General features: G+C 58.9%; 2 protein-coding genes across 3 annotated transcripts; one reads left to right on the top strand and one right to left on the bottom strand.

The window, feature by feature from the left end:
• The first annotated feature begins 18,290 nt into the window (after positions 1 to 18,290).
• CDT1 (chromatin licensing and DNA replication factor 1) lies at positions 18,291 to 23,040 on the top strand. 2 transcript variants are annotated; one of them, XM_087419788.1, is made up of 10 exons: positions 18,291 to 18,563; positions 19,122 to 19,244; positions 19,324 to 19,478; positions 20,022 to 20,222; positions 20,315 to 20,460; positions 20,644 to 20,744; positions 21,226 to 21,414; positions 21,656 to 21,796; positions 21,869 to 22,070; positions 22,636 to 23,040. In XM_087419788.1, exons 1-10 carry the CDS (start codon positions 18,336 to 18,338, stop codon positions 22,797 to 22,799), a joined length of 1,650 nt encoding a protein of 549 aa, XP_087275914.1. In that variant the 5' UTR covers positions 18,291 to 18,335; the 3' UTR covers positions 22,800 to 23,040. The 2 variants fall into 2 exon arrangements, with proteins under 2 accessions (XP_087275914.1, XP_087275915.1); XM_087419789.1 differs by having other exon boundaries at positions 18,293 to 18,563; positions 20,025 to 20,222.
• Positions 23,041 to 23,548: 508 nt separating this feature from the next.
• APRT (adenine phosphoribosyltransferase) lies at positions 23,549 to 26,270 on the bottom strand. The gene is made up of 5 exons (XM_004437027.3): positions 26,148 to 26,270; positions 25,862 to 25,968; positions 24,465 to 24,598; positions 24,141 to 24,219; positions 23,549 to 23,941 (listed from the first exon to the last, which is right to left on the bottom strand). The coding sequence occupies exons 1-5, from the start codon at positions 26,225 to 26,227 to the stop codon at positions 23,799 to 23,801; spliced, it is 543 nt and encodes a 180-aa protein (XP_004437084.1). The 5' UTR covers positions 26,228 to 26,270; the 3' UTR covers positions 23,549 to 23,798.
• Between the last annotated feature and the right edge of the window lie 717 nt (positions 26,271 to 26,987).

Raw genomic sequence — 26,987 nt, 5'->3', positions numbered from 1 at the left:
GGTGGGTGTGGTGGGCCCGGAGAGCCTGCAGCCAGTGCTGACCAGCTTCTCACGGCAGACTCATGCCAGCCTGACCGCAGGCCCAGACCCTCCCGCTCTTCAAGAGCTGGAAATGCGGACTTCCATGAAGTCTGGTGTTTAAATGCTGACTGGCCTTCTCCTTCTGCCTGCTGGAGCCTGTCTTCATTCCTGACTGGGATAGTATCTGACCCTGGACTTTTTCTAGATCCCTTGAGACTGGTAGCCTCAGAGTTCCTCTGCAAGGTCAGAGCCTGGAGACATGGGGTCCTCCTGATTGCAAGTCCCGGGACCCACCTGCCAGTCCCAGCCTCTGGCACAGACGGCTGGAGCCACCAGTGCTCAAGGTAAGGCCCGAATCTCGCTGCCTTGGGTCATCCCTTGGCAGGGGTGGTGGCCAGGGTCTCCGAGCAGCAGCATCAACAGAGATGACCAAAAGGCCAGCCCACATTGGCTCCACCAGCTGCTTGCTGGCTGTATGGCCCCAGGAGGCCTCCCTCCTCTCGGGGAGCATCTACGAGATGGGGTGGGGGCCCCAAGCTGCGGAGTTGTGAAGATTTGAGAGGAGACTATGTCAAAGTGGACTTAGAAGTAACACGCACTGGAGGAGGGGCTACCTTCTGTCCCCTCAGTTATCCCCCATCATCATTCTTAATCGGGCTGTGGACTGAGCAGGGAGGGCAGGAAAAGAGAGAGAAAGGCTCGCCCAGAAGCCAGCAGTGGGACACAGGCAGAACAGACACTGCATCAGGTTAGGGCTCCCTCGACCTTTCCTCTGCCTGGCAGGCCCTTGGGTAATCATGGGGGCAGCCGGGGGGCTCCCCTCTCAGGACATTAATGTCCACCTGCACAGGGCCTTGAAGGTTGGTCCCCAGGTCCATGGAGCCCAATCCCAACCACCAAATTCGCCCTCACCAGCTCAGGGCAGAACTCTGCCCCCAGATACACCACCTTCTAGTGAAGAGCCCACAGAGTCAGAAAGCAGCGCCTCCCAGGGCAGAGTGGCAGCGAGACAAGTCCTGGGCAGGCACTCCCACCTCTGTGGGAGCCCTTCTCTGGGCTCTGCCCTCAGGAGTAAAATAAGAAGCCTGAGGTGGGCCGGCCCCGTGGCTTAGCGGTTAAGTGCACGCGCTCTGCTGCTGGCGGCCCGGGTTCAGATCCCGGGCGCGCACCGACGCACCGCTTCTCCGGCCATGCTGAGGCCACGTCCCACATACAGCAACTAGAAGGATGTGCAGCTATGACATACAACTATCTACTGGGGCTTGGGGGGGGGGGAATAAATAAATAAAATTATAAAAAAAAAAAAGAAGCCTGAGGTGGACGATCTCAGAGGGCTGTCCACTCAACATTAGCAAGTTCTACAGAACACCCTAAACCAGGGATTTTCAAATCTGAGCACAGGTAGGAAGGAAGACCCGCGCAAGCCTCTACCCCACCCACTCCAGTGTGTCAGGGGAAGCAGCTGTTTTACATATGGGGGGGATAAGACAACCTTGTTTGTATAAAGGATTTAAATGCAAAAAAAAAAAAAAAAAAAGTTTAAAAACCAGTCCTTCAAGCTAAGTCCTTCTAGGGCTTAGGACACAAAGTTTTAGACTCTTTCCCAAGAGCTGGGGTGGGGCAGGTAGGAGGATTTGGAGAACGGGGATGAGAGGATGAGAGCCCTGATGCAGGCAGGCCCACAGTCCCCACACCCATGGCAGCTTGGGGACAGGCTTATAGTGCTTTCCACCGTGGTCTCACTCCAAACTGTTGCCACAGAGATGGAAGCCTCAGACTTGCCCTGCAAGTGTGCTCACAAAGGAGCAGAATGTATGTGCCCAAGAATTGTAAGTAGCAAAAGACTAGAAAAAAAGTAACTGTCCACCCACAGAAGATGTGAAATAAGTTACAGTGTATCCTGCTGCACAACTGTTAAGGAGAATCCACACTCTCCATGTATCGATATGGAACAATCTCTAAGATACAATATTACAACTGGGAGAAAGCAACATGTAGAGCCCACACCCCCCCTGCCTGGACTGTGTCTGGGAGGGACAACATATGGTCACTGAAATACTCTTTTGTGCTGTTTCAATTTTTTGCTATATACATGTATCATCTATTCACAAAATAAATTTAAAATGAGCACAGCGGGGACAGATTCTCCGAAGAAGCACGTCCCGATCTGCCTACTCCCCAGGGAGGGGGCAGCGGGGAGCCCTGCCTATTCCGAAGCCTGGCTGTTCAGTTCTGTTCTAATCGGACCCCCTTTGCAGATGAGGACCCAGGGACCTGAGGAGGGAAGGTCATTGCCAAAGGACATGCCAGGCCTCGAGGCCAGCTTTCCCTATTCCAAGTCCAAAGCCATTTCTGTCCTGCCACACCACAGCTTGGGGCCCTACTAGGCTCATTGTTGTGGATTAAAATAGAAATTTAGGGGTCAGCCCCGTGGCTTAGTGGTTAAGTGCGCGCGCTCCGCTGCCGGCGGCCCGGGTTCGGATCCCGGGCGCGCACTGACACACGGCTTCTCCGGCCATGCTGAGGCCGCGTCCCACATACAGCAACTAGAAGGATGTGCAACTATGACATACAACTATCTACTGGGGCTTTGGGGGAAAAATAAATAAATAAACAAAATTATAAAAAAAAAAGAAAAGCAAAGAAATTTAGTCGGGGAGGAGGAAGAGTTGTCAGGTCCCCCAGGGAGAGTGGAAGGGCCAGGGAAAGAGTGTCATTGAGGGGGGACCTGGTCACTCAGGTTTAATTTGTCCCCAAGGGTAACACAGTCATCCTTGCTTGACTCTACATAAATGGATGAACGGGTAAACAAAATGTGGTCCATCCACACATGGAATATGATTTCAGCCGTAAATGAAACTCGAAAACATGATGCTCAGTGAAAGAAGTCAGACACAAATGGATGAATATTGTATGATTCCTCTCATATAAAGCATATAGAAAAGACAAATTCATAGAAACAGAAAGTAGATTCCAGGTTCCCAGGGGCTAAGGGGAGGAGGGATGAGGAGTTATTACTTAATGGGTATAGAGTTTCTGTTTGGGATGGTGAGAAAGTTCAGGAAATAGTGGTGGTGGTTACACAACACTGTGAATGTACTTAATGCCACTGAATTGTACACTTAAAATTATTAAAATGATGAATTTTGTATGATAAATTTTATCACCATAAAGAGCTAATTTGGGAAGCATGCACACAGTTAAGACAATTTTCAAGCAGTTCATGCTATGTCCTCCTCCCACCCGGGAGCCTCCCTGGAGGCAACCGCATTCTCTGTCTCTTCTGAATATTGTTTTCCTGACTCCTGGCCAGAGACCTGATGAGACTGGGAGAACTATTTGTTTATTTCCCTGAGTACATTCCCACTGAGTTTCCCCAGCCCCCTCCTGGAGACAGAACAGGCATCAATCCAGTGGAGAGTTAGCCCACATCCTGCTCCCGTCAGCAGATCCCAGGATTCTTCTAAGGGAATCGTCCCACCCAGGCACAGGGCTGGCCTTCAGAACTGTCCGCTTCCACCCACCTGCCCACCTAGAATCAGCCTGGTGACTCTGCGTCCTTGCTGCCCAAAGGCCCAGCATTCAGCTCTGTCCCCACACAGGACAGGACTGGACCAGAGTCAGCAGTGGTGCCTGGCTCCACACCCATGGCTCCAAGGTGGGTCTGGAGCCTGCCCGCTGGCCTCAGGGTGGCTGAGCTGGAAGGTTAGAGGTTGGAAACCACCAGGCAGAAACGTGCCAACAGGTGCCTTTGGCCGAGCCCTTTACTAACTGCTACCAGGAATCAGGTAGGCACTTAAACCCTCGCCCGCTGAGGGAGCTGCGGGTAAAGGTGGCCTGATGAGTAACGTGTGTTTTCCATATGAACCCAGCTTTTAGAACTTTGTCAGTGGTTTCCCTACCCCCATCTTGGCAGTAAAACCAGAGTCTAGCTGGCTGAGCGGGCTGATGGGAGGACCACAGCGGAGCAGGGGCTGGTGGCCTGGACCCGAGCAGCGGACGCTGCCCGCACCTGCAGTGATGAACCTGACTGGTGTCTAGTGTCCCCTGAAGCTGACTGGCTAGTGGGGCCAGTAAGGGTAAGGGGCTTCAGAGAGGTGACACACACGGCTAAGACTGACGGCTCTGCACTGTCCTCCACAGCCTGAGCCACATCAGCATCTGGCACCTCACCAGCTGTGCCTGGGAAGGTGCAGAAGGATGACCATCCCCGGCAGCAGTGGGGATGAGGTGAAGATGAAGGGGAGGCAGGGAGCGGCCGAGAGCAGAGGCTAGGTCAGGGAGAGCCGCCTGCAGCATGGCTCCCCTCGTGAAATGGGATTATTTCCACCGTCCAGATGGTGTTTAGAATTATATTGGGGGGAGGCCTGTGAAAAATGTCTAGCATCAAAACTTGCACAAAGCTGGGGCCGGCCCGGTGGCGTAGTGGTTAAGTTCACGCACTCCACTTTGGTAGCCTGGGGTTCGCAGGTTGGGATCCCAGGCACAGACCTATACACCACTTGTCAAGCCATGCTTTGGCAGCATCCCACATACAAAATAGAGGAGGATTGGCGCAGATGTTAGCTCAGCAACAATCTTCCTCAAGCAAAAAGAGGAAGATGGGCAACAGATGTTAGCTCAGGGCCAATCTTCCTCACAGGGAAAAAAAAAAAACTTGCACAAAGCAAGTGAATGAAAGACCAGAGGAAACAGGTTAATGCTGGAGTGGAAACGTGGAGAAATTCCTTGTCTGGTGAGAGTAGGGAGTCCCTCCCACTTGGCCGTCCTCTGGGTGGGCTGGGCTCTGCTCATCCCCATGGCCCAGCCAGCACCCAGCACGAGGTGCAAAGACGTGAAGAATGCATGAGGGGCCGGCCTGGTGGCGCAAGTGGTTAAGTGCATGCGCTCTGCTGTGGTGGCCTGGGGTTCGCCGGTTCGGATCCCGGGTGCGCACCAACGCACTGCTTGTCAAGCCATGCTGTGGCGGCGTCCCATATAAAGTGGAGGAGGATGCGCATGGATGTTAGCCCAGGGCCAGTCTTCCTCAGCAAAAAAAAAAAAAAAAAAAAAGAGGAGGATTGGCAGATGTTAGCTCAGGGCCGATCTTCCTCACGAGAAAAAAAAAAAGAGAGAATGCATGAGACGGTCCATCACCTCATCCACCAACTAGGATCTGGGCACCAGGGGTCAAGAGTGCACCAGTGGTTTTAAGGAAAACCAATAATACTCAAGGGTTTATAACACATGAAGAAACTGAGTGCAGAGAAGGGAAGTGCCCAGCTTAAGGACAATCTGTGGATGGCCTACCCACCCTCTGCCGATCCCAGGGGTGCTGGAAACAGGGCTCAGGCAGGAGACCCACAGGAGGGAGGCCCAGGCTGGCAAGGCCTTGTGGGGCCTCTCCATGCAGAGGATTCATTCCTTCCAGGGTCCACTCAGCCATGCTGAGCTAGACACTGAGGGGGAGAAGACACGTGTTTCTCAACAGCCGAGAAACACATCGTGGGAAATTCCGAGATCTCACCACCCAAGCAACACCCAGAGGAAAGCCAGGACAGAAACCTGGGACTTCCTAGGCAGCTCCTCCCCAACACCCACCCCCCACCCAATCCCTGCCACCAGCAGAGCAGCTTGTGAGGCTGGGCGAGGGCAGGGTAGCCTTAGCAACCCACTTTCCAAACCAGGCCGGGAGGACGAGGCGGGCATCACTGGGTGAGCCGGAGGAGTCTTGGCCCCAGTTAAATGCCGCCTGCCCCTTCTCCAGCCCTGGCCCATGCTCACTGGCCTCCTCCGGCCTTGCTGACTCACCCCACCCTCGCATCTGGGGTCACCACAGCCGCTGGCTCTCCTGGGGGCCTGGTTGGAGCTGAAAGAGGAATGCCCACCCTGTGTGCAAACTTGGCTGCCCCGTGGACTTGCTCTCTCCCTGCCCACACTTCTGGGTTGGGAGCCACTGGGTCAGCTCAGGGTGGAGCAGGTGCTGGGCATGGCCTGTGCCTTCCTCATCTGCAGGAAGCTCCCCGATGATGGAGGTTTACCTGATAAAGCCCCTGCTCCCCTCAGCCTGAGCCCTTTTCAGGTTCCTGCTGCTTGCTCATCTTGGCCCACCAGTACTACTGGTTTTCTTTAATGTCACTGGCATGGTACTGACCACGGGCTCCTGGCGGTGGTCTTGCTAATGGAAGTCACCTGCCTCCTCACTCAGGCTCAGGGAAGGGAGGAAAGCACCCCTCGCCAGCCACAGGTGGACAGTGGGTAGCAGGCCCTGGCTCTCAGGAGCAGAGCGCTGGCTGAGGACAAGCAGGTGGAACAGCATCCTCTCCCGCCCAGGGGCTCTGGCCAGGAGCAGAGGAGGGAGACAGGAGGCCCTGAGCATCAGGCCCGAGGGGGCAGGCACAGGCAGGCACACTCCTCTCCTCATGGTCTTCGTCGGCCCTGCCACCCCAGGGTTTCAGCACCCTGTTCTGGTGCTATGGCCACCTGCCACGCTGCCCCATCCCCGCACACCTGTGCCAACCACACAGGGCTGCTGAAATCTCTGAACTGAGATTTCACTGACACTGAAAAAGTGTCCTGCTCTCTGTCACACTCTGCTGGAATGCCAACCCCCACCCCCCCGGCAAACTTCTCCTCATTCTTTGGAAACACCGCAGACGGCCCTCCTTTGCCAGCCCTCCTGACTGCCCAGGTGGATACCGTGCTCTGCTCTGGCTGCCCCCGGCACCTCGAGTGTCTCTCTGTGACAGCCCTGACCTCTCGGGGTGTAACCACCTAAGGCCATGAGCCTGGGGGCTCCCCTGGGCTCTGTCTTAGGTGATGCTGCACCTCCAGAGCCACCCAGCCCTCCAGAGTGGGTGCGAGGCCAGTGCCTTTATCAGATGCCATTGTGGAGGGCTGACCACAGACAGTGACCATGGAGCAACCAGCTCAGTGTGGTGATAGACAACGATGTCACACAGGCCCCGCCCCCGGTGGTGCCCCTCCCATGCCCACCCTCCTGCCCAGAGCTCTGTGACCCCTGATCCTGACCGTGCCCACATGTGCACAATGCAGAAGGGGAGTGTAGCTGATCTTTGACCCATGGGAGCCAGTGGAAAATGCTTCTTTCTCCCCTGGACAGTCCTGAGATGTGATCTACTCAGCTTTTTGGCGGACGGGCATCCACTGGCTCCTCCGTCCCCATCAAGGCTCCCCTCGCCCCTCACTCCCTGCAGCGCTCACCCAGCAAAATCCTACACCAGGCCTTGCCTCAGGCTCTGCCTTCTGACGGTCCAGGTGCAGAGACCCCCCCACCCCCCCAACAACACATGTGTGATTTCCAAGGCAGTCCCAACAGGGGTTGGTCTGAGGACAGGACGACCCCACAGCCAGGAGCCCCTGGCCCCCCTCCCCCAGAGGGTGGCACTCCCCACAGACACACTGACCGCATGGATCCCCCCACTCACTAGGAGCCCCCTCTTGGTTCCTCCGAGCCTCCTGATCTAATCTACTAGCTGGTCTTTATTTGTGGCAGAGTCACGAATCACAGGGAGACTCGCCGACAGAGTCAGAGCAGCCTGCAAGCCGAGAGTGCCCTGCACAACCTCGGCATCACAGCTGTGGAACCTGACCATCCAGAGGAGGCTTGCTTGGAAAGCGTTCTGGTCCTCTTACAAAAAGAAAATAAGCCAGGCTTCCCAATATATGGGATCGCTCTTTGAAGTCACCTTTACACCGAGAGGCCTCGACACAGGGGCAAAGTTGAGTTGCGCTCTCTGCGAAGGTCATCTCCTCCATCCTCCTCCCCAGACGCACCAGCACCTGGGGGTTCCCTGAGCTCAGATGTTCCCTCCCAGGGGTTCATAGCCCCTCACACAAATCTGTCAGCGTCTGGGCTAGGGGTGGTGAATGGTTCTCTCTTCAGATCTCAGGGCTCGCCTGGCTGGCTGCGCCCCTCACAGGTCAAGGTGGGAAGCCCCCAAGAGGCCCTGGGACCTCCCCTTTCCCTGTTCCTGTCCTGAGGTTCCCACCTCCTCACCACAGGCCGCTCAAACAAAGTGAATTAAGAAGAGCAGAGCTACTGGCGGCCCCGTGCCGGTCACCTGAGGCCCTGCTGGGCCTTGCGCTCATCCCTCCCTTCCCACTGCTGCCCTCTCTCAGCAGCAGGGCGGCCACGGCCTCCTCTGGGCCTCCTCTGGGCCTCCTCTGGGCCTCCCCACAGCAACCAACACGTCTCCTTTCAATACGGATCTGCCCGCCACTTCCCTCCCCACCAGCCTCAGGAAGAAGTTCAAAGTCCTTCACGGTCTGGTGACCATTCCCATCCCAGCCGTACAGTTACGCTGTCCCTCCCTTCAACTTTCAAAGCTCCGGGTCTGGGCCTTCCTCGTCCTCTATGTAGCTACATCGGACTCTGCCACCATTACTAATAGCCAGTCAGTTCTTGGTCCTTGAACAAGGCACACTGCAGGCTTGTCCCATTGACCCTCACAATGCCCTCCTGGGTAAGTGTGGTCACGTGCCCATGGCCACACATGCCAGTCTGTAGACCAGCCGGCATCTGACCTTATCTTGAGTCCACCCCCCTCTCTAATCCAAACGTCCTAGGCTTCTGCCCAGGTAACTGCATCAGCCTCTCTCTGGATCCTGGTTTCACTCAGGCTTCCTTCCAGCTAGGACAGTCTTTTCTCTCTGAGGCTGAAACAACCTCGTACATCATCTCCCATCTGCACACCAGGCTCATTGCCTGAGTCCAGGTCCCTGGCTCCTGCTGTGAACCCCAGCACTGGCTTCCCAAGAGCTGCTCCCTGTGGCTCATCTGCATCTCCAGGTTCCAGTAGAAATGTCGCTCCCACCCACTTGGCCTCTGTCAGGTAAGGCTCTCCCGGGGGAGTTTACTTCACAGACCTGTTTATAAACCTCAAGGTATGTTACCTCACTGGACGCTCACTGTGGTCCCCAGGCTCCTGGCACGGTGCCCAGCGGGTAGTGGGAGATCATCTATTGTTGCTGAACCCACATGGTCTCACTCCAGAGTCTGAGCTCTTAGGGACCGAACTAACCTTGGACTCTGCCAGGCCATGAGCTCTGGGGCTGCAGGACACATCCATCTCACCCAGAATCAGGAGTGGCTTGTGGCAGGGCCTTCAAAGTCGTTGTCAAAGGAAGGACATTTACAGTCCCCTCAAGCGTGGTCCATGGGCCACAGCAACAGTCACAAGGGGTGCCCGTTAGAAGGGCAGACGCCCTCCCTCACCTATGGGACTTGGTGGAGGCTGGGGGCAATTCTCCCCTTCCTCCAGGAACAAGCCCCTGGGTCTCGCCCGGCCTGTGCAGTTTCTTAGGTTATCCCGTGGCTCCAGGCATTCTCTTTTGGGCTCTTACAGTCATGGAGGAGCCAACCCTGCGGCCAACGGTGCCCAGAAGGGCAGCAGGCGCCAAGGCAGGAGGCGCAACACCAGCAGACAAGATCTGCCTGGCGGGACCCTCCAGCTGCAGTGACCCAGCGTGACCCAGGGTGACTCCTGGTGGCCAGCGCCCCGGTTGGGTCTGTCTGGAGAGTGGGAACTCGGGAGCCTGTGGAATCTTCCCGGTTCTGCGCACGACCCAACCCCACGCCGCGGCTCACCCCGGCCGCGCCCGGCTGTGAGCCCAGCCCCGCCCCTTGCCCCGCCCCAGCCCCGCCCCGTGCGATCACACCTTCCCTCCCCAGCCACGCCTCCTCCCCAAGCCCCACCCCACATCCCCGCCCCACCACTGGAGATCCGCCCCTATAGATCACGCCGCCCCGCCCCCACGGCCATGCCTCCTCCCTCAGCCTCGCCCCGCTCCGGAGCCCCGCCCGCATCTAGCCCCGCCTCTTCCGACCACACCGCTCCGCCCATGGCCAAGCCCCTTCACGAGCCTCGCCTCGTTCCTGGAGCCAAGCTCCGCATCTAGCCCCGCCTCTCATGACTGTGCCGCCCCACCCAGGCCATGCCGCCTCCCAGAGCCCCGCCCCGCCTCCAACCCCGCCCCGCGGGTCATACCAGCCCCGCCCCCTCCGCGCTCCACGCCCTGTCCGCTAGGCTTTCTCCGCCCCCCTGGGCACTAAGGCCCGCCCCGCGACTCCACCTCCCGCCGCCGCGTGATCGACAGCGCCAGACTGTGCCGCTGGCCTGCCCTCGCGGGTCCGCGATCGTGCGCAGCTGGGGCTGGAGCCGGGGCGCCGGGGTCTGCTGTCCATCTCCAAGGGCGTCTTCCTGCGGCTCCGGGGTCTCGCACTGTCTTTCCCATGGGCTCGGCCATCTGTCAGGGGCGCCTGCAGTGGAAGGGATGCCCATCGTGCCGCCCCCAGCTGACGTTCCGCTGTCCGGACTGTCTGGCAAACCAGGGCGCTTCCCTGCGAACTGGGCCTGAACCTGCATTTACTTTCTTGTTTTTTCTGAGCTAACATCTGTGCCAATCTTCCTCTATTTTGTATGTGGGTCGCTGCCACGGCACGACTGATGAATGGTGTAGGTCCCCGCCCAGGATCCAAACTGGGCCAGAAGTGGGGTGCTCTGAACTTAATCACTAGGCTGCCAGCCAGCCCCTGCAATTACATTTTAAACAGGGCCGGCCTGGTGGCTTAGTGGTTAAGTGCACATGCTGCGCTACTGGTAGCCTGGGTTCAGATCTCTGGTGCGCACCGACGCACCGCTTCTCTGGCTATGCTGAGGCCATGTCTCACATACAGCAATTAGAAGGATGTGCAACTATGACATACAACTATCTACTGGGGCTTTGGGGGAAAAAAAAGGAGGAGGATTGACAATAGATGTTAGCTCAGAGCCGGTCTTCCTCAGCAAAAAGAGGATTAGCATGGATGTTAGCTCAGGACTGCTCTTCCTCACACACACACAAAAAAGATATTTAATTAATTTTAAACACTCTCTGGAGTAACTGGAAAACTTTTACGTCTGTCTAGAACAACTTGGGCATGGGAGTCCACTTTTCCAACTGTGAATGTCATGAAGTCTAGATGAAGATCAAGTATTTCCATGAAAATTTAGCACACTCCAAATTGAGATGTGCTATAAGTGTAACTTACACACTACACTTAGTGTGATTGGTACTAGTGCTTAGTACTAGTGATGGTGGTGGTGGTGGTGGTGAGGAAAAGAATATGAAATATCTCACTAGTACATGTTATATTGATTATGTGTTGACATGATAATATCTTGCATATAAAGGGTGAAATGAAAATATATTATTAAAATTACTGTCACCTGATTCTCTTTTTAATGTAGCTACCAGAAATTTTAAATTACACTTGTAGCTCCCACACATTTCCACTGGACGGCGCTGCTCCGGAGGCTCACAAGTGGATCAAGAGGGCACCCTCTCCCCACTCTGGTGTTCTCTGGGACCACGTGTGTGGGGATGGTGTTCGTCGTGATCACGAGGGAGTCTGAGGCTCAGTTCACTTTCCCAGGACTCGCACAGCAGCTTTGCTGAGAGCAGGTTCTGTTGAAGTCCCCCGATACAGATGAGGAAACCAAGGCTTGGGGAGGAGCGGAGACTTCCGGGTCAATCAGCCCACAGGCAGCAGCACTTCTCCACCCTCCTGCTTTGTCCCATCCCATAATGATCCAAGGTTGTCTGGTGGACAGTGAGCCAAGTGCAGATGGGTCCTGGCTGAGACTCAAATGCCTTCGTTGAAGGAGAAAGCTCTCTACAGACTTGGCCATGGACCTCACATTATATAAGCCAAGACTATGAACAGCTCCCCTGTGGCTGCAGCTGACCAGCTCTCTGCAGGGCCCTGGGGGATCCCCGAAAGCCTGAATTCCACCGTTAGTCTCTGGCTCCTGTCTGGTCTCTTGGGGAAGGAAGAGAAGCCAACTGAGAGGAGGAGGTGGAGCTGCAGAGCTCGCTCCCTGGTGCACCAGCTCTGTGCCCTGTGAGTTTCGGCTTCTTCACCCAAAAAGTGGGTTGTAGGTTTGCTCTGAGTGTGAAACAGAGAAGGATTCCAATCACGGGGAACAGGGCCTGCACACAGCACACCACAACAGAGGCCAGCTATTACTATTTTGTGAAAGTGCTTTGAAAACTGTAAGGCACCGCATATTCCTGGGTGGTGGTGGTTACAGGCAAATGGAACCAGGATAGAGCTCTTGAGGAACAGGCATTTATATCACACATGCACTGAGGTGGCAGACTGGCAGGAGCAGGACCACGGAGATGGGATGGATTCTAGGGAAGTTAGGGACGGTCAGACACGGCTGTGGTCCAAACCTAGAACTACCAAAACTCTAATCATTTTTTGGAATGTGGTTAAAGTAATGATGATGATAATGATGGCGGTGATGATGATGATGGTGATGATGGCGATGGTGATGGTGATGGCGACGATGGTGATGGTGATGATGGCGATGGTGATGGTGATGACGACGATGGTGATGGTGATGATGACGGTGATGATGGTGATGGTGGTGGTGATGATGATGGTGGTGATGGTGATGATGGTGGTGGTGATGGTGGTGGTGGTGATGGTGATGGTGGTGGTGGTGATGGTGGTGATGGTGATGGTGATGGTGGTGATGATGGCAAGCCCCATCTGTTTTCACTGGCTGTGGTCCTGGCACTGTGCTAAGCACTTTACCCAAGTTTAATCCTTACAAGCTCCTCATGAGCCAAGTATGATCATTATCACCCTTTGTTATAGATGACAAGACTGAGGCTCAGAGAGGTGCAGCCCCTGTGTGGAGTCACACAGCCAGATTCCACGTGGATGGTGACTGCAGGTCCTGGCCTTTGCCCACACTCCTCCTCATTACAAGTCAGAGGTCTCGAATCCAGACCCCAGCTCTGCTCCATGTGCTTACACTCCTAAAAACTACCGAGTACCCTAAGGGCTTTTATTGATGTGGGCCATATCTAGCAATATTCGCCATATTTAAAAATTAAAACTAAGACTTTTAAAAAACATTCACATATTAAATCATTAAAAATAACAATAGTAAACCCATATTTTTTTAATGAAAACTAATTGTATCTTCCAAGACAAAATATTTTAGGGGCCTGCCTGGTGGCACAAGCGATTAAGTGTGCGCACTCTTCTTCGGCGGCCTGAGGTTTGGCAGGTTCAGATCCTGGGCGCGCACCGACACACTGCGCGTCATGTCATGCTGTGGCGGCGTCCCATCTAAAGTAGAGGAAGATGGGCCCGGATGTTAGCTCAGGGCCAGTCTTCCTTGGCGGAAAATAAAAAGAGGAAGATTGGCATTGGACATTAGCTCAGGGCTGATCCTCCTCAAAAAACAAAAAAAATTTTAGTGAGAAGAGTGGCATTCTTTTACTTTTTGCCAGTCTCTTTGCTGTCTGGCTTACCAGGAAACAGCTGGATCCTCACAGCCGCTCCACATCCAGTCTGCCGGCATGAGTTGTTCTGGTGAAGTATATGAAGAAAATACCGTCTCACACAGAGACGGAGCTGGAAAGAGGAGGAGTGTTTCAGCAGCCTCTGCAGAGAGTTGAGGACATTCTTCTCTGATAAGTTTATGGAAACAGTTTGCCCCCATGGCCGGCTCCTGAGCACAGCTCTACTGTACACACATGCTCCTGTGCAGACACAGACGTGTGTGCAGCACTCGTGTAGCCCCCCAGGCCCCTCGGCCTAATCGGAAGGTCACTGCAGGCAGTGAGCGATGGCTTCCCGGGTCTCTGCCTGAAGGTGGAGCAGTCCAGACGCTAGTGGGCGGGAGGGTCTGATTAAGGCCCCTGGGAGCAGCCCTCCCCCAGTGAGGATGGAGTTGGTGTGTGAACTCCCAGCTTTCTCCGTCCAGGTGGGACAACGCTGAGAGCGTTCGGCTGCATCCCCCAGAGATCCCCGAAGGGATGGAGGCCCGGTTGCCCTTGCCAGTCACCCTCGGCGGTCACCTGCTCATGAACACAGCTTCTATTGGCTCCTTCCCTGTCTCACTTCCCCAATCCCTACTTCCTGGGACCATCTCCCAAACAAATGATTCCCCCAAATCCTCGTGTCAAGGTGTGCTTCTGGGGGCGCTCAAAGGCAGACTATGCACTCTTGCTGTGTGTATTTACTACAATAATGTTTATTACATTACAATTATTTTTGTAATTATATTATTACAATAATGAAACTACAGTAAATGCTCTCTAAACTACAGATTCTCTAATTAAGGGCTGAGCCCAGTGAGGTGACCGCAGGGACATGGTGAGGAGCGACTGCAGCTGTCCAGGTGGGGGATGAGGCTGCCTGGGACCAGGGCGCAGGGACAGAGCACGTGAGAAGTGCCAGATTCCCAAGGTCTTTTTTTTTGTGAGGAAGATCAGCCCTGAGCCAACATCTATTGCCAATCTTCCTTTTTTTCCCCAAAGCCCCAGTAGATAGTTGTATGTGGTAGTTGCACATCCTTCTAGTTGCTGTATGTGGGATGCGGCCTCAGCATGGCCAGACAAGCGGTGCATCGGTGCGCGCCCAGGATCCGAACCCGGGCCGCCAGTAGCAGAGCGCGCACACTCAACCGCTAAGCCACCAGGCCGGCCCTGGATTCCCAAGGTCTTAAGGTGCAGCTGTGCACTGACGCGAGACGGAACGCGGGGCTGAGGATGTCCGCGGGAAAAGCAAACTAGAGACCACAGCTGTCCCCCAGGCCAACCTCTGGGTCAACAGTTTAGGTCATCCCACAACTATTGAATGCCAACTGTATGCCAGACCCAGGACAGGCCCTGCTTGCAAAGAGATGGAGCCAATGGGCCTTTCAAGGAGTTGGTGTGAGGGACAGACCCAGGTCTTTCCCGTCTAGGATAGTGACCGCCTGGGTAGGCAGGCAGGCTCCGGCTCAGCCCAGCAGGGCAGCCTGGCCCGGTGGGGCCTGGGACTGAACCTCAGCTCCACCATCGTCAGGCTGTGTGCCCTGAAGCAAGTGGCTCAGCCTCTGTGGACTCCACTTCCTCATCCCTGACATGTGCATACTCACAGCACCCACGTCCCAGGTGGCTGTGTGGACCAGATGTGTCACCTTCTCAGGACCAGCCCTGGCACATGGCAAGCATATATGCTCTGGCCGCTAATGTTCGGTGCTTGGATCCCTTCTCCTGGTGGAGCTCCACCCCCGGGAGCTTGCTACCTCCCGTCTGGACAGCTCTTTTTGCAAGGCGGCCTTGGCCTTGCTCCATCCAGAGGCGGGGCCTCCATTCCCTCCCTGGAGCCTGGGTGGACCTTTGCAACCCCTTCAACCCACTGGTGGGGCAGAAGTGGCACTGCAGAACTTCTAGGGCTCAGTCCTAAAAGGGGAGATGGCCCACGTGCTGCTCTCGCCACCTCACCTGGGGAGCCTGGAGCCACCCTTAGGGTGCCATGCTGGAGAGACCACGGGGAAAGAGGCCATGCAGTCCCCGCTGTTCCAGCTCCCACGTGCCAGGCTCCCAGCGGCACTCAGTAAATACTGGAATGAAGGCACAGTCCCTGATCACCAAGTTTCTCCAGGGGAAACATCCACACACAGGATTCTAGCCCCTTCCCATCTGGTTTCTCTCCCCTCAAGGCATTCTAGCCAGGCTATATCCTCTCAGCCTTCCACACCTACAAGCGAACATGACACCTCAGGTGGAACCTGAGCAGAACAGAGCAGAGAAGGGCTTATTCTAGACTCCATACTTTTATTAACACAGCCTCACGTGGATCAATCTTTCTGGCCATGTTTTAACCAACCCACTCAGAGGCACTGTAAGCAATACAGTATTGGGAAGGAATCGAGGCTACTTTGTAAAAATCTGAGCCATCACGAAGGGCTGCCAGGCCTCACAAGAGACCCAATCGGAAACCATTAAAAACCATCTGAGTTCATTGCTGTCTCTGGCTGTCTGCCCCTGGGACACAGGGTGCTCACTCTGTCTCCACACACAGTGGACAGTGACCATCCTACTCCATCTCACTTCCTGCAACCAGAGGAGACAGACGGTTGATTCCAGCTCGAATCTGGGTCCCAGAGAGGAGCTGATTGGCTCGGCTGCGTGCCTCTGGTCTAACCAGCGGTGACCGGGAGGCGGGGGTCACACAGTGTGGACGCGACGGCTGAATTCCATCATCAGAGGTGGGCCAGACAATTTTCTCAGAAGGAGCCGCCCCCAAGGCTGAAGTCTCCCCAAAAGCCTACTCTTCAGGGATCACATTAAAAATATGTGACACTGGCCCAGCCAGACCCTGCACCACTGCACGGACACCAGCCGGAGCACAGAGTGTCCTGAGGCCCCTGCTGCGCGACATGCCCCATGCCCCCTTCCCACTGGCTGTGAGCAGTGAACGCAGACCACACTCTTAGGTCCCCAGACTTGCAACACTGCTGAAACTTGGCCCCTCACCCCACACGGGGCAGACACATTCCACATTCCCGTTCTGGACTCTGCAAGACCCAGGTGAACCATCCTTCTAGGATTCAGCTCATCCCCAGAGGCATTCAGGACTTGCTTGTTTCTGGCTCCAGGCTCCTGCCCCAGGGCTGGTCCAAACCATAACCACCTGTACAAGCCTCTTTCCTTTCCAGGAATCCCCTTGAGGGGTCACACACCCGTGTGGTGGCTGGGTGGGGAGCCTCCCGAGGTGGTCTCTCTGGATTTCTGCCGATCCTGGGCCCCTCACACAGCCCTGGGAGGGCACGAGCCCAGTGCGGCACTCTGTGGTTCCAGGATGGCGGGTGGGCAGGTGGCAAGACAAATGAAATGCTGGTGGAGCCTGCTCAGCATTTTGGAGGCCCCGGAGAGGCCTCACAGCCGCATCCTCCCCACCAGCTTATCTACAGAGGGCAGGGGCTGGGCCAAACAGCTGGCCGGAAGCCTGATCTTGAACAGTCACTTGTGGTTAGGTCCAGCTGCCTCTACCTTTCCAAGACCAGGTCTTTATTTTCTAAATGTGAAACAGAGAGTGGAGAACCGTCTCGTCGCTGGGAGAGAAGACCGCGCCCTCCCTCCTGAGGAGCAGCTATGAGCCAAAAGATTTACAAGGTCCCCTTAAGAAGAAGCTGTGCCTGTAATTTATGCCCCAATTACAGTTCTAGAATCCGACAAGCTTCCCCTCTTTAACGCATAGCAGGCTCGAATGTGGAGGGTTCCATTTGGACTCACGTCAATTCCTGTCTCCAACCCCCAGCCACTGTTTTAAGAAATACATTTCACGTGGCGGCCCAGAGCAAACACACCAAAACAGGGCTGTACCAAAACGCAGCCTTCAAAGCGCTGGCCGGAACCTTCTGCACTGTCGGCCGCTAATAACCTGCTACTGGCTGTTTACACGATCCGGATCTAGCTGCCCACCCCCTTTATTACCTACGGGAGACTCGAGGCCTCGCCCCACCGGCCGCAGCAACCCCCAACTTTCTCTCCTGTCATTTTGCGGCCGTCAGTGGCGTCACGCAACCGGCGCTTCTGTTCCTTTAGCTTTTTGTTTTAATAGGCACAAGTCATGCTCTTTACAGCAAACTTGGAGGAGATGGAAGAGTGAAGCCCCCCTCAACCCTCACTTCCTCCCAAGACAACCCTTAGATTTCTTTTCCTCCCCGATCTGCAGACCCAGGACCGGCCGGACCACATTCCTCCGCGGGAATTTCGGGCACCGAAGCTGCTCATCTGGCATCAGGGTCTCAAGTGTCCAGACAAGTTAAGCTTTAGGCTCTAAGAATCAGCACTTCTCTTCAATTTAGCCATCTTAACCGCCATTCTTTTTTTTAAATAATAGCTTGACTGAGATATAACTCACATATCATAAAGTTCACCTTTAGAAAATGTGTACACTTCAGTGGTTTTAGTATATTCGCTTAATTCTAGAACGTTTTTCTTCCTGAGGTGAATTCCCCGGCCCCCGCGGGGTGGCCTCTGGCAAGCGGCCCGCGACCCAGCCTCATTGTCCCCGTCGGTACCGCGGGCGCCAGACTCCGGGTCACGTGCCGGCCCCGCCTCCTGACCTAGCGCGCCTGCTCAGCGGGACGCTCACGTTTCATCACGCTGTAAATTCAAGCTGGAAGCAGCCTAGCATTTTCCTGTTAAACACCTAGTATCATCTGCCGGGACGGCCCTCGCCTGGCGTGCACCCCGGGCCGCGCCGACCGACCCCGCGAGACCGCGGACGCCCCCACGCTCTGGGAGAGGCCGCGCTGCAGCACATGCGCACGGCCGGCACAGCCCGAGAGCGCCAGCGCGCCTGCGCCCGGGCGCGTCCAAGTCCCGTTTCCCCCTCCCCCCGTCCTCGCGCGGATGGTTCCGGCCGCGGCGGGGCGGGGCCTGGCTGCCGCGCGAAAATCGGCGGGAAGCGCGGCGCCACTTCCGCCCGCGGTCCCGCCGGCCCGGCCCGTCCTGTCCCGTGCGGCCCCGCTATGGCTCAGCGCCGCCTTACCGACTTCTTCGCGCGCCGCCGCCCCGGGCCCCGCGCCGCGCCGTCGCGCGCCAAGCTGGCCTGGCGCACCCCGAGCCCCGCCAAGCCCGCGCCCCGCGCCCCGGCCCCCGCCCCGGGCAGCCGCAAGCGCGCCCGCTCGCCCGCCGAGCCCACGCGCGACCAGCCCGCGCCGCCCGCGCGCAGGAGGCTGCGCCTGCCGGCCGAGGCGGTGAGGGCGCGGGCCGGGCCGGGCGGGAAACTGAGGCCGGGGCGGGGGTGGGGACGGACAGGAGGACACGGGGGGTTGGGGTGAGGGCCGGCTGCGGGTGCAGGGGTCAACCGAGGCCCCCGAGGGAGAGCGGGCCTGGGCGGAGACACCGGGCGGGAGGCCTTGCAGGGGACAGTCCGAGGAGGATCTGGGACCCGGTCATGGGACCCGGTGGCGGGGCCTGTTGGCCACCGCAGGGACTCGGCTTGAGAGGACTTCTAGGCAGCAGCACATGACTGATGCTGGAGGGGGCCGGAGCAGGGCGGGCTGCGGAATGCTGCTCCTCTGCAAGGCTGGTCAGGGGTCAGGGTGGGCGACTGTCTCAAGAAGAACACACGGGAGGGCCAGGCCCTCCCGGTTGACGTTAGCAGAGACCTCTCTGGACAGGGGTGCCCTGAGAGCCTGGCTCCGGCTGTGTGTTTTCTGGTTAACTGAGGGAAGCAGAAAAGCCTCTTTCTGCAGAGCTGGTGGCACCACGTGGTCTCGCCATTCCTTCACCCTTGGGGTCCTTCCCACCAGGTCTCCAGCCCCAGTTCCCTGGCTGTCCCTGGCTCCCCAGAGCACTCTTCTCCAGGCAAGAAGACAAAGAAGGCCGCCATCTCAGCAGATCAGCTGTCCCCTCTAGCAGCTGAGGAGGACAAGGTAAGGAGGCGGGACAAGAGCCAGGGAGGTGGAGTGGTGTGGGGGTGACCAGCCAGCTGACAGCAGCCTGTGTCCACAGGTCCCGTCAAAGGTCACCTTCTCTGAGCTCAAGTCGTGCCTGCAGCGGGCGTGGGAGCTGGGGGCACGGGTCCAGGAGCTGAGAACAAGTGCCCAGAGGAAGGATGCTGAGGAACCCAGCGCGCCAGAGGCCGAGGGGCACCCATTGGGGCCATGGTGAGTCCTGGGTGGGTGGTCAGGCACCCCAGGAAGGGTAGGCTGGTGCGAGGCCTGGCAGGGGCAGGACCGGGCAGAGGGCCAAGGGCTGCTCTTAACAGGGAGGCAGTGCAGTCGACAGGGCGCTCAGATCCCAGCTCTGCCGCTGGCTGGCTCTGCGCCCTCTGTCTCCATCTGTGAGAGGGCGCCAGTTCCTGCCTCAGGGGGCCCTGGTGAATTTCGAATGATATCGACAGCCAGTGGTTATTGGGTATTTGCCACCATGTGCCTCTTAGAGATAAAGAAACTAGGGCTGGGGGTGGCCAGGGACCTCCGTGGGTGACAGGCAGGACATGGCAGGGCTGATTTGAAGCCACGATTCTGTCTCCATCCCTGACAGTGCTCGTGACGGGGAGTCAGTGAGCTTGCAAGGCTTGTGAACTGTGCGCTGTGTGTTGTGGGGGTGGTTTTGCAAGCCCCAGCTCTGGGGTCTCCCGGCCTCTTGGCCTGCAGTTGGGTGCTGGGGGTGGTCTGGTGCTTCTCTCAAGGCCAGCTCCCCCCCAGCAGTGGAGAGAAGGTGCCCGCCTACCAGCGCTTCCACACCCTGGCCCAGCCCGGACCCCCGGGCCTCGTGCTGCCCTATAAGTACCTGGTGCTGGCCGAGATGTTCCGCAGCATGGACACCATTGTGGGCATGCTCTACAACCGCTCTGAGACTGTGACCTTCGCCAAGGTCAAGCAGGGCGTCCAGGACATGATGCGCAAGTGAGTGGGCTGTTTTGCGGGGGCGGGGCTCGCCCTGACCGCGGAGTCTGTGACCTGCTGGGTTCTCTGACCCTGGGACTCTCGGCCCACAGGCGCTTTGAGGAACGCAACGTGGGTCAGATCAAAACTGTGTACCCTGCCTCATACCGCTTCCGCCAGGAGCGCGATGTCCCAACCTTCAAGGACAGCATCAAGAAGTCTGATTACCAGCTCACCATCGAGCCGCTGCTGGAGCAGGGTGGGTGTGTGCTGTGACCGAGTCTCCTCATCTTTGAGCCTTGGTTCCCCACCTGTGACCCTGCACCATCTTGAGCATGAGTGTGAGGCGTCGGGGGCTGGGCCTCGTCTGAGACCCGTGCTCGTGGGGCTGGGCTGCTGGGTGGGCCTGGCCCAGGGGCTCAGGCCTGGACTCTCCCCGCAGAGGCCAGTGGCGCGGCCCCCCAGCTCACAGCCTCGCGTCTCCTGCAGCGACGTCAGGTCTTCAGCCAGAATTTGGTCGAGCGTGTCCGGGAGCACCACAGGGTGAGCAGGCGGTCCTGAGATGACCAGCTTGGTCCTTGTGGTACGGGGTGTCTTCCGGAACAGGCCTTGTGCTGGGCCCTGCTCTCTGTTCCCTCCTTCAGTGCTCACGCCTTCCCGGCCATCACAGCCCCCCATTACCCAGCAGGGAACAGTCCCTTCTCTAGAGGCCGAGTTCTAGAGTCCTCTTAACCAGGCTCCACGGCCATCTCAGACAGATGGGTGGCTTGGGGCTGGGCGGGGACCCTGGCCCTGGCTCCCAGCTGAGGAGCAGGGGTCTCAGGGCTGCAGCCTCAGGTCCCAGGAGGCTCGTGGTGAGTTGAGTGGGTGCTCCAAGTCACCTCAGTCCAGCTGAGCTCCTGGGGCCTGGAGAGGTGAAGTGACTTCACTGAGGTCGCCCAGCTGGGAGGGGAACCCGGACAGCCCTGCCCCACCCCCACGCAGATGTGCCCAGGGTCACCTGGCACCCCTCTTCCTCACACAGGCCTTCCTGGCCTCCCTGCACCCCCCCGTGGTGGTGCCCGAAGACCAGCTGATGCGCTGGCATCCCCGCTTCAACGTGGACGAAGTGCCTGACATCGAGCCGGCCGAGCTGCCCCGGCCGCCCACTATGGAGAAGCTGGCCACGGCCCAGGAGGTGCTGGCCCGTGCCCGCAGCCTGATGTCACCCAGGGTGAGGCGGGCCTCCTGCAGGCGGGCACCTGACAGGCTCCATCCTCAGCCGTGGCCCTTGGGGGTGGTGGGATGTGCCACCCACCAGCAGGCTCTCCCTGGGGTGACACCCACAGGCCCCAATGCACTGGGTGAGCTTGGGCTGCACAGACAAGGACTCCTGGGAGGGGGGTCCATGCAGACAGGCCTGTGGCTGGGCTGGGGGAGGCTTTTCTTGACCTTTCCCCTCTGATCTGCCCCAGATGGAGAAGGCCTTGAGTGACCTGGCCCTGCGCACAGCCGACCCCAGCAGCCTCAGGTCCCCCAGCCCAGCACTGCCAGCCACTCCACCTGCCACCCCGCCCACTGCCCTAAAGGGGGTGTCCCAGGCCCTGCTGGAGCGGGTGAGTATTCTGGGTCTCCATGGGGGGGCCGAGGGCCAGCTGACCACTGATCACTCGCTGTGCCCGCTGCAGATCCGGGCCAAGGAGGTGCAGAAGCAGCTGGCACAGATGACGCGGCGCCCAGAGCAGGAGCAGCGGCTGCAGCAGCTTGAGCGGTTGCCCGAGCTGGCCCGCGTGCTGCGCAGTGTCTTCGTGTCTGAGCGCAAGCCAGCGCTCACGATGGAGGTGGCCTGCGCCAGGATGGTGGGCAGCTACCGTGCGGCCATGAGCCCTGGTGTGTGCGGGGGCTGGGCTCCCTCCCTGTGTCCCTGAGCTCCAGGTCAGGGTGGGGCCCATAATTTGCTGTTCCCTGCATGTGCCTTCAGTGCCTGCTGTGTGCACTGGGGGCTCAGCGCCGAGCCTCCACCCGGCCCCCTCTGCCCCTGTGGCCTCACAAGGCTGCCTCCCCTCACACACTGGGCCTTGTTGCCCCTGCAGTCCCTCAGTTGGCCCTGAGGCCCCATGGGACTGCCCGCTCTCTCCAAGGTCTCTGGCCCCTCAGAGCTGTGGGGTGTTTGCAGGCTGGGACTCCTATTGGGTTCATTGGGAGGGCTACCTCCTTGGCGAGGCTGCGGTCACTGCCCTGGCTCAAGCCCTTCCCGTCGTCACTGTTTACTCCTTCACTTCTTGAGGGCACAGATGGGTCCAGCCCAGGCCTGGCTCATGGTGGGTCCGGGGGAGGGGCTCGGGGGTGGGAGCTGGCCCTAAGGAAGGCCTGTTGGCAGGCGCCCCTTACAGATGTGCACACAAGCCCAGAGGTCCGGGTTGCCGGCCCCGCCTCACGCCCCTTCTCTCTGCAGGGGAGATGGAGAAGCATGTACAGCTTCTCTCTGAGCTGCTGCCTGACTGGCTCAGCCTCCACCGCATCCGCACTGACACCTACATCAAGCTGGACAAAGCCGCTGACCTGTCAGGCATCACTGCACGGCTGGCTCGCCTGGCCCATGCCGAGGCGGCGCTGTGAGCCTGGCGGCCGTGAGCCACCACCAAGATGTGGGCTCCAGGCTCCCTTGCCCGCCCCACCCCCCCGCCTGTTTTATCTCCTTTACGAACACAATGCACTTTGCTCTCCCTTTCCCAAGTCCCCACGGGGGTCAGAGGCTGGACTGGGCTCTGCATGGTCTGAGGGTCTCCAGCCAAGGTGGGTGGTGGGCCCACCCCTGTACAGCATGTTGTCATTAAACTGGTTTCTGTTGGTGACTGTCCTTGCGGCTGTTGGGGGTGCGGGGAAGTGGGTGGGGAGAGGGCTCTGCTGTCGGCACAGGTTGGGGTGGTGTGGTGGGCAGAGTAACACCCCAGGCGTCCACCTAAGGACCTGGAGTTGGGAGACTCTCATCACAGGGTCCTTCTGAGACTGGGAGATGGTACACCGCAGGCTGTGAGCTGAAATGTGTGAGCACCTCTAGAAGCTGGGGAAGGCGGGAAACAGATTCTCCCCGGAGCCTCCAGAGGAACCAGCCCTGCGACACTGACATTAGCACTTCTGACCCCTAGAACCAAAGGATGACGTTTAAACCACCAGGTTGGCATGATTTGTCACAGCAGCAGTGGGACACCAACCTGGCAGCACCTGCCTCCTGAAGCTGCCTGCTCCCCTGTGAGCTGGCTCACAGGGAGGAGAGGACCACAGACTGCAGCAAATGGCACCCTGGCACTTTACCACCTCCCAGGCCCAGGTCCCACCCCGGGGCACCTGGATGAAGAAACAGTCTCTTAAGCAAAGTTGTTTATTCACGATCTCATTTCACTGTAAATGGACTATGGCCTGGGCTGGGCTCTGCCTGGGCCATCAGCTCCACGTGCTGGCACTTCCAGAACCTGCAGGAGGGACCCCAGGCAGAGGTAGGGGCTGGAGAGTTACCCAACCAGAGGCAGAAGAATGAGTCCAGGCGGGTGGCTGGTGGAGGTCATGCAGCTGCTGAGGCTGGAACTCGCCTCTCCTCCAGCTGGTGGGGGCGTGGGATCACTCATACTGCACAACGGAGAAGAAGGGCACTGCCCCCAGCCTCTCCCTGCCCTTCAGCGAGGTCAGCTCCACCAGGCTCACGCACTCCAGCACCTCAGCCCCCAGCTGGCCCAGCAGCTCACAGGCTGCCCGCATGGTTCCTGGTGGGGGTGGTACACGAGTGAGGCCCCCCGGTAGCCTGGGCCACTGGGGGCGGGGGAGGAGGTGGCATGGCCATGGCAGTGCAGGGTCTTGCTCACTGGTCAACTGTAGCGCTGAATCCCTAATCCGCTCTCATGCACAAGGTGAGGCACTTTCTCCCACCCTTACTAGCCCCCTTGGCTCAGGGGAGACCCTCACCACCAGTGGCCAGCAGATCATCCACGATGACCACCTTCTGGCCTGGCTCCACGGCATCTTTCTGGATTTCCAGCTCAGCCTGCAGATGGGAAGTGGGCACGTGGTCCACACGTCTCCAAAAAGAGCTTTGGTGCACAGAGCCCGGGAGCTGACAAGGGGCTACCGGCTAGGCCCTGCTCTAAACCACCGTTTCTTGGCCGTGTGCACCTGGCCCAGTGTCTCAGTCTCAGCCCCCACATCCACTCCAACCATGGCAGCTCCACTTGACTCCACGACTCTCCTTTTGGGAATGGAGGATCCACGGCCACAGCCCAGCCCACTCACCTTCCCGTATTCCAGTGTGTAGGAGGCGGACACGGTGGGACCCGGCAGCTTCCCTTGCTTTCGGATGAGCACGCAGCCCACACCAAGCTCCTGGGCCAGGGAGGGGCCAAACAAGAAGCCTCGGGAGTCTAGGCCTGTTGGTGAGAGTTGGGTGTTGAAAGGCAGCCACGTGGCACAGGAGCAGAGGCGTCCCCATGGGCCAGGGCTGGCCGGTGATGCATAGCCACTGCAGTGACACAGGGTGCCCAGCCTTGCTGGCTCCCCCTAAAAGGCTGATGACATCCATCCATTTAGGGGATGTTGACTGAGCACCCACCATGCACAGGGACTGCTGGGTGCCAGAGGTGGGAGTTAGGAGCTGAGGCCAGGGCCTAGGTCCATCCTACACGGCTGCGTGAACAGCCGCGTGGCCTCAGGAAAGTCACTTGACCTCCCTCCACAGCTCAGCTGCCCATCTGTAGCCGGGCTGGCAGTACCCTATGAAACGCACTCAGCAGACAGCTGTTGTCATCTCTAAAGGCAGTGTCTGCCCTGGGAGCTTCTAGTCCAGAAGAAGAGGGAGGGACAGGGCACTAGCCATCTTCTGTGGTGTACTGAGCTACGATGGGGAAGCTCAGGGCCCCCGCCCCCCGGAAGTGTGGTGAGGGAGGGAGGATTTGAGGCAGGAAGAACCCTCCCTAAGACAGCCACGTGAAGAGGGGCCCCTGGCGGCAGCGGGAGCCACGGGAGGCGCAGGGGGGTGGGGCTCTCACGGAGAGGCAAGGCTGCCACGGTCCTCCCCCATCTCCTCTGCGCCTTCCTGAAGCCCCATATTGGGTAAAGTGAGTGGCATACAGCAGGCGCTCAATACACGCGTGTGAACCGGGAACAGAAAAGAAGGGCAAGAGGAGAGAGCGCTCGGCGCAACGGACTCTGGTCCGACTGTCGGGCTCTGGTCAGAAGTCCCCGGAAAATTCAGCCACGTGGCCTCACCTGTCCAGGGCTGGGGACCAGGAACTTGGGGGGCCTTCCCTCCGCTCCGCTCCCCGCAAGGGCATACCCACCAGGCAGAAACCGTTCCCCAGGCCGCGGGGGGGGGGGGGGGCCTGCCGCCCCTCTCAGGGCTGCAAAGTGGGGGCAGCAGGTCTATCCTTACAACCCACGTGAGGGCTGCCACGCAAGCACCTGCGCGGGCGTGTCCCCTGAAGGACCCCCTCCCAGAGCCCTCTCCAAGCAAGGGTGGGTGGCCCTTCGCCTTCCCTGCTTGGCGGCCCCCGCCCTCACGGGCCTGGCACAGACCCCTCCGGGCCTGCGGGCGGAGGACAAGGAGGCAGGAAGGGCTGGCCCTGGACACCGAAGGGCACGGCGGCGGGAGGAGGCCCCGGGAGTCAAGGTCCCACCGCCGCCTGTCCACTTGCCGGCGATGTAGTCGATCTTGGAGCCGTGGGTTTTTTTCAGGTGACTGGCCAGGAGGCTGATGCAGGCGCGGAAGGAGTCGGGGTCCTTCAGGACGGGCGCGATGTCCCTGCGCGCGAGCAGGATGGGTCAAACCCGCACACAGCCCGGTGGGGCGGGGACCCGGCCCGGGGACCGTCGCCGACTGAGCCCAGGCCCGCCGTCCCTCCGCGTTTGCCACCCGCCCGCGGCTCACACCGTCCGACGGCTGCCCGTCCGCGTGACCCCACATGGCGCGCCCGCGCGCACCTGAACAGCACGCCCTGGATGGGGAAGTCCGGGAAGCTGCGGATGCGCCGCGCAACCAGCTCTCGCTCGGACTCGGCCATGGCTGCGTCTGCTCGTGCGCGGCCAGGGCGGGGCGTCCGCTCGTGCCCGGCCGGGGCCGGGGGTGGGGCCAGCTCGAGGGGCGGGGCTCGGCGCGTCTGCGGGGCGGGGCGCCTGCGCGGGGGCGGGGCCCGCCGTCGTCTGTAGGAAGTACCGTACTTCATCGAATCTTCGGTGCTATCGATTTTAAGACGCGCGCTTATTTCTTGAACCCTGAACACACGCGTCCCTGCCTCAGGGAACGTTCACGCGGGGCCGAGGTGCGAGTCAAGGTCGATGGAATACGGCGTCCACGCAGGCCCGGCCGGGCTTTCCGAGAAATCGTCGCGCAGTTTGGCGGGGCCGGTGAGCGCCCGCGGTCCTCTGGGCAGCTTTGACCCGGACCCCAGGCCTCAGGCGAGCGCGCACCCGCCTCGCCGTCGCCGCGCCCGTTTTCTTCCTTCCTTCCTGGACGGGTCTCGGCTGAGGTCCTGCTGCGCGGGGCACGCGGGCGCACACACATGGACGCACACAGGGACACACGGGGTGCACACGCACGGGCGCGTCCTGGGCCTTCGGTCCAGGAGAGCGCCGGGTGAATGCGGACGGGAGCAGGGGGCGTTTCAGAGCGCACTGCAGAGGCCTGGAGCGGAGGGTCCGAGTAGGGAGCAGTTCAGGGAGGAGCAGCGGGCCTGGGATGGACTGGCCAGCGAGGGGCCGAACCAGAGGTGGGGGCCTGGGTGTCTGCTGCCTGCCGGACTCTGGGGGACAGTGGGGAGGAGG

This window comes from Ceratotherium simum, chromosome 30 (assembly GCF_057802395.1).
Source record: "Ceratotherium simum simum isolate JZ-2026a chromosome 30, ASM5780239v1, whole genome shotgun sequence".
Classification (NCBI taxonomy): domain Eukaryota; kingdom Metazoa; phylum Chordata; class Mammalia; order Perissodactyla; family Rhinocerotidae; genus Ceratotherium; species Ceratotherium simum.
Note: the sequence above shows the minus strand (reverse complement) of the source record. Positions and strands in the feature narration are given on the sequence as shown.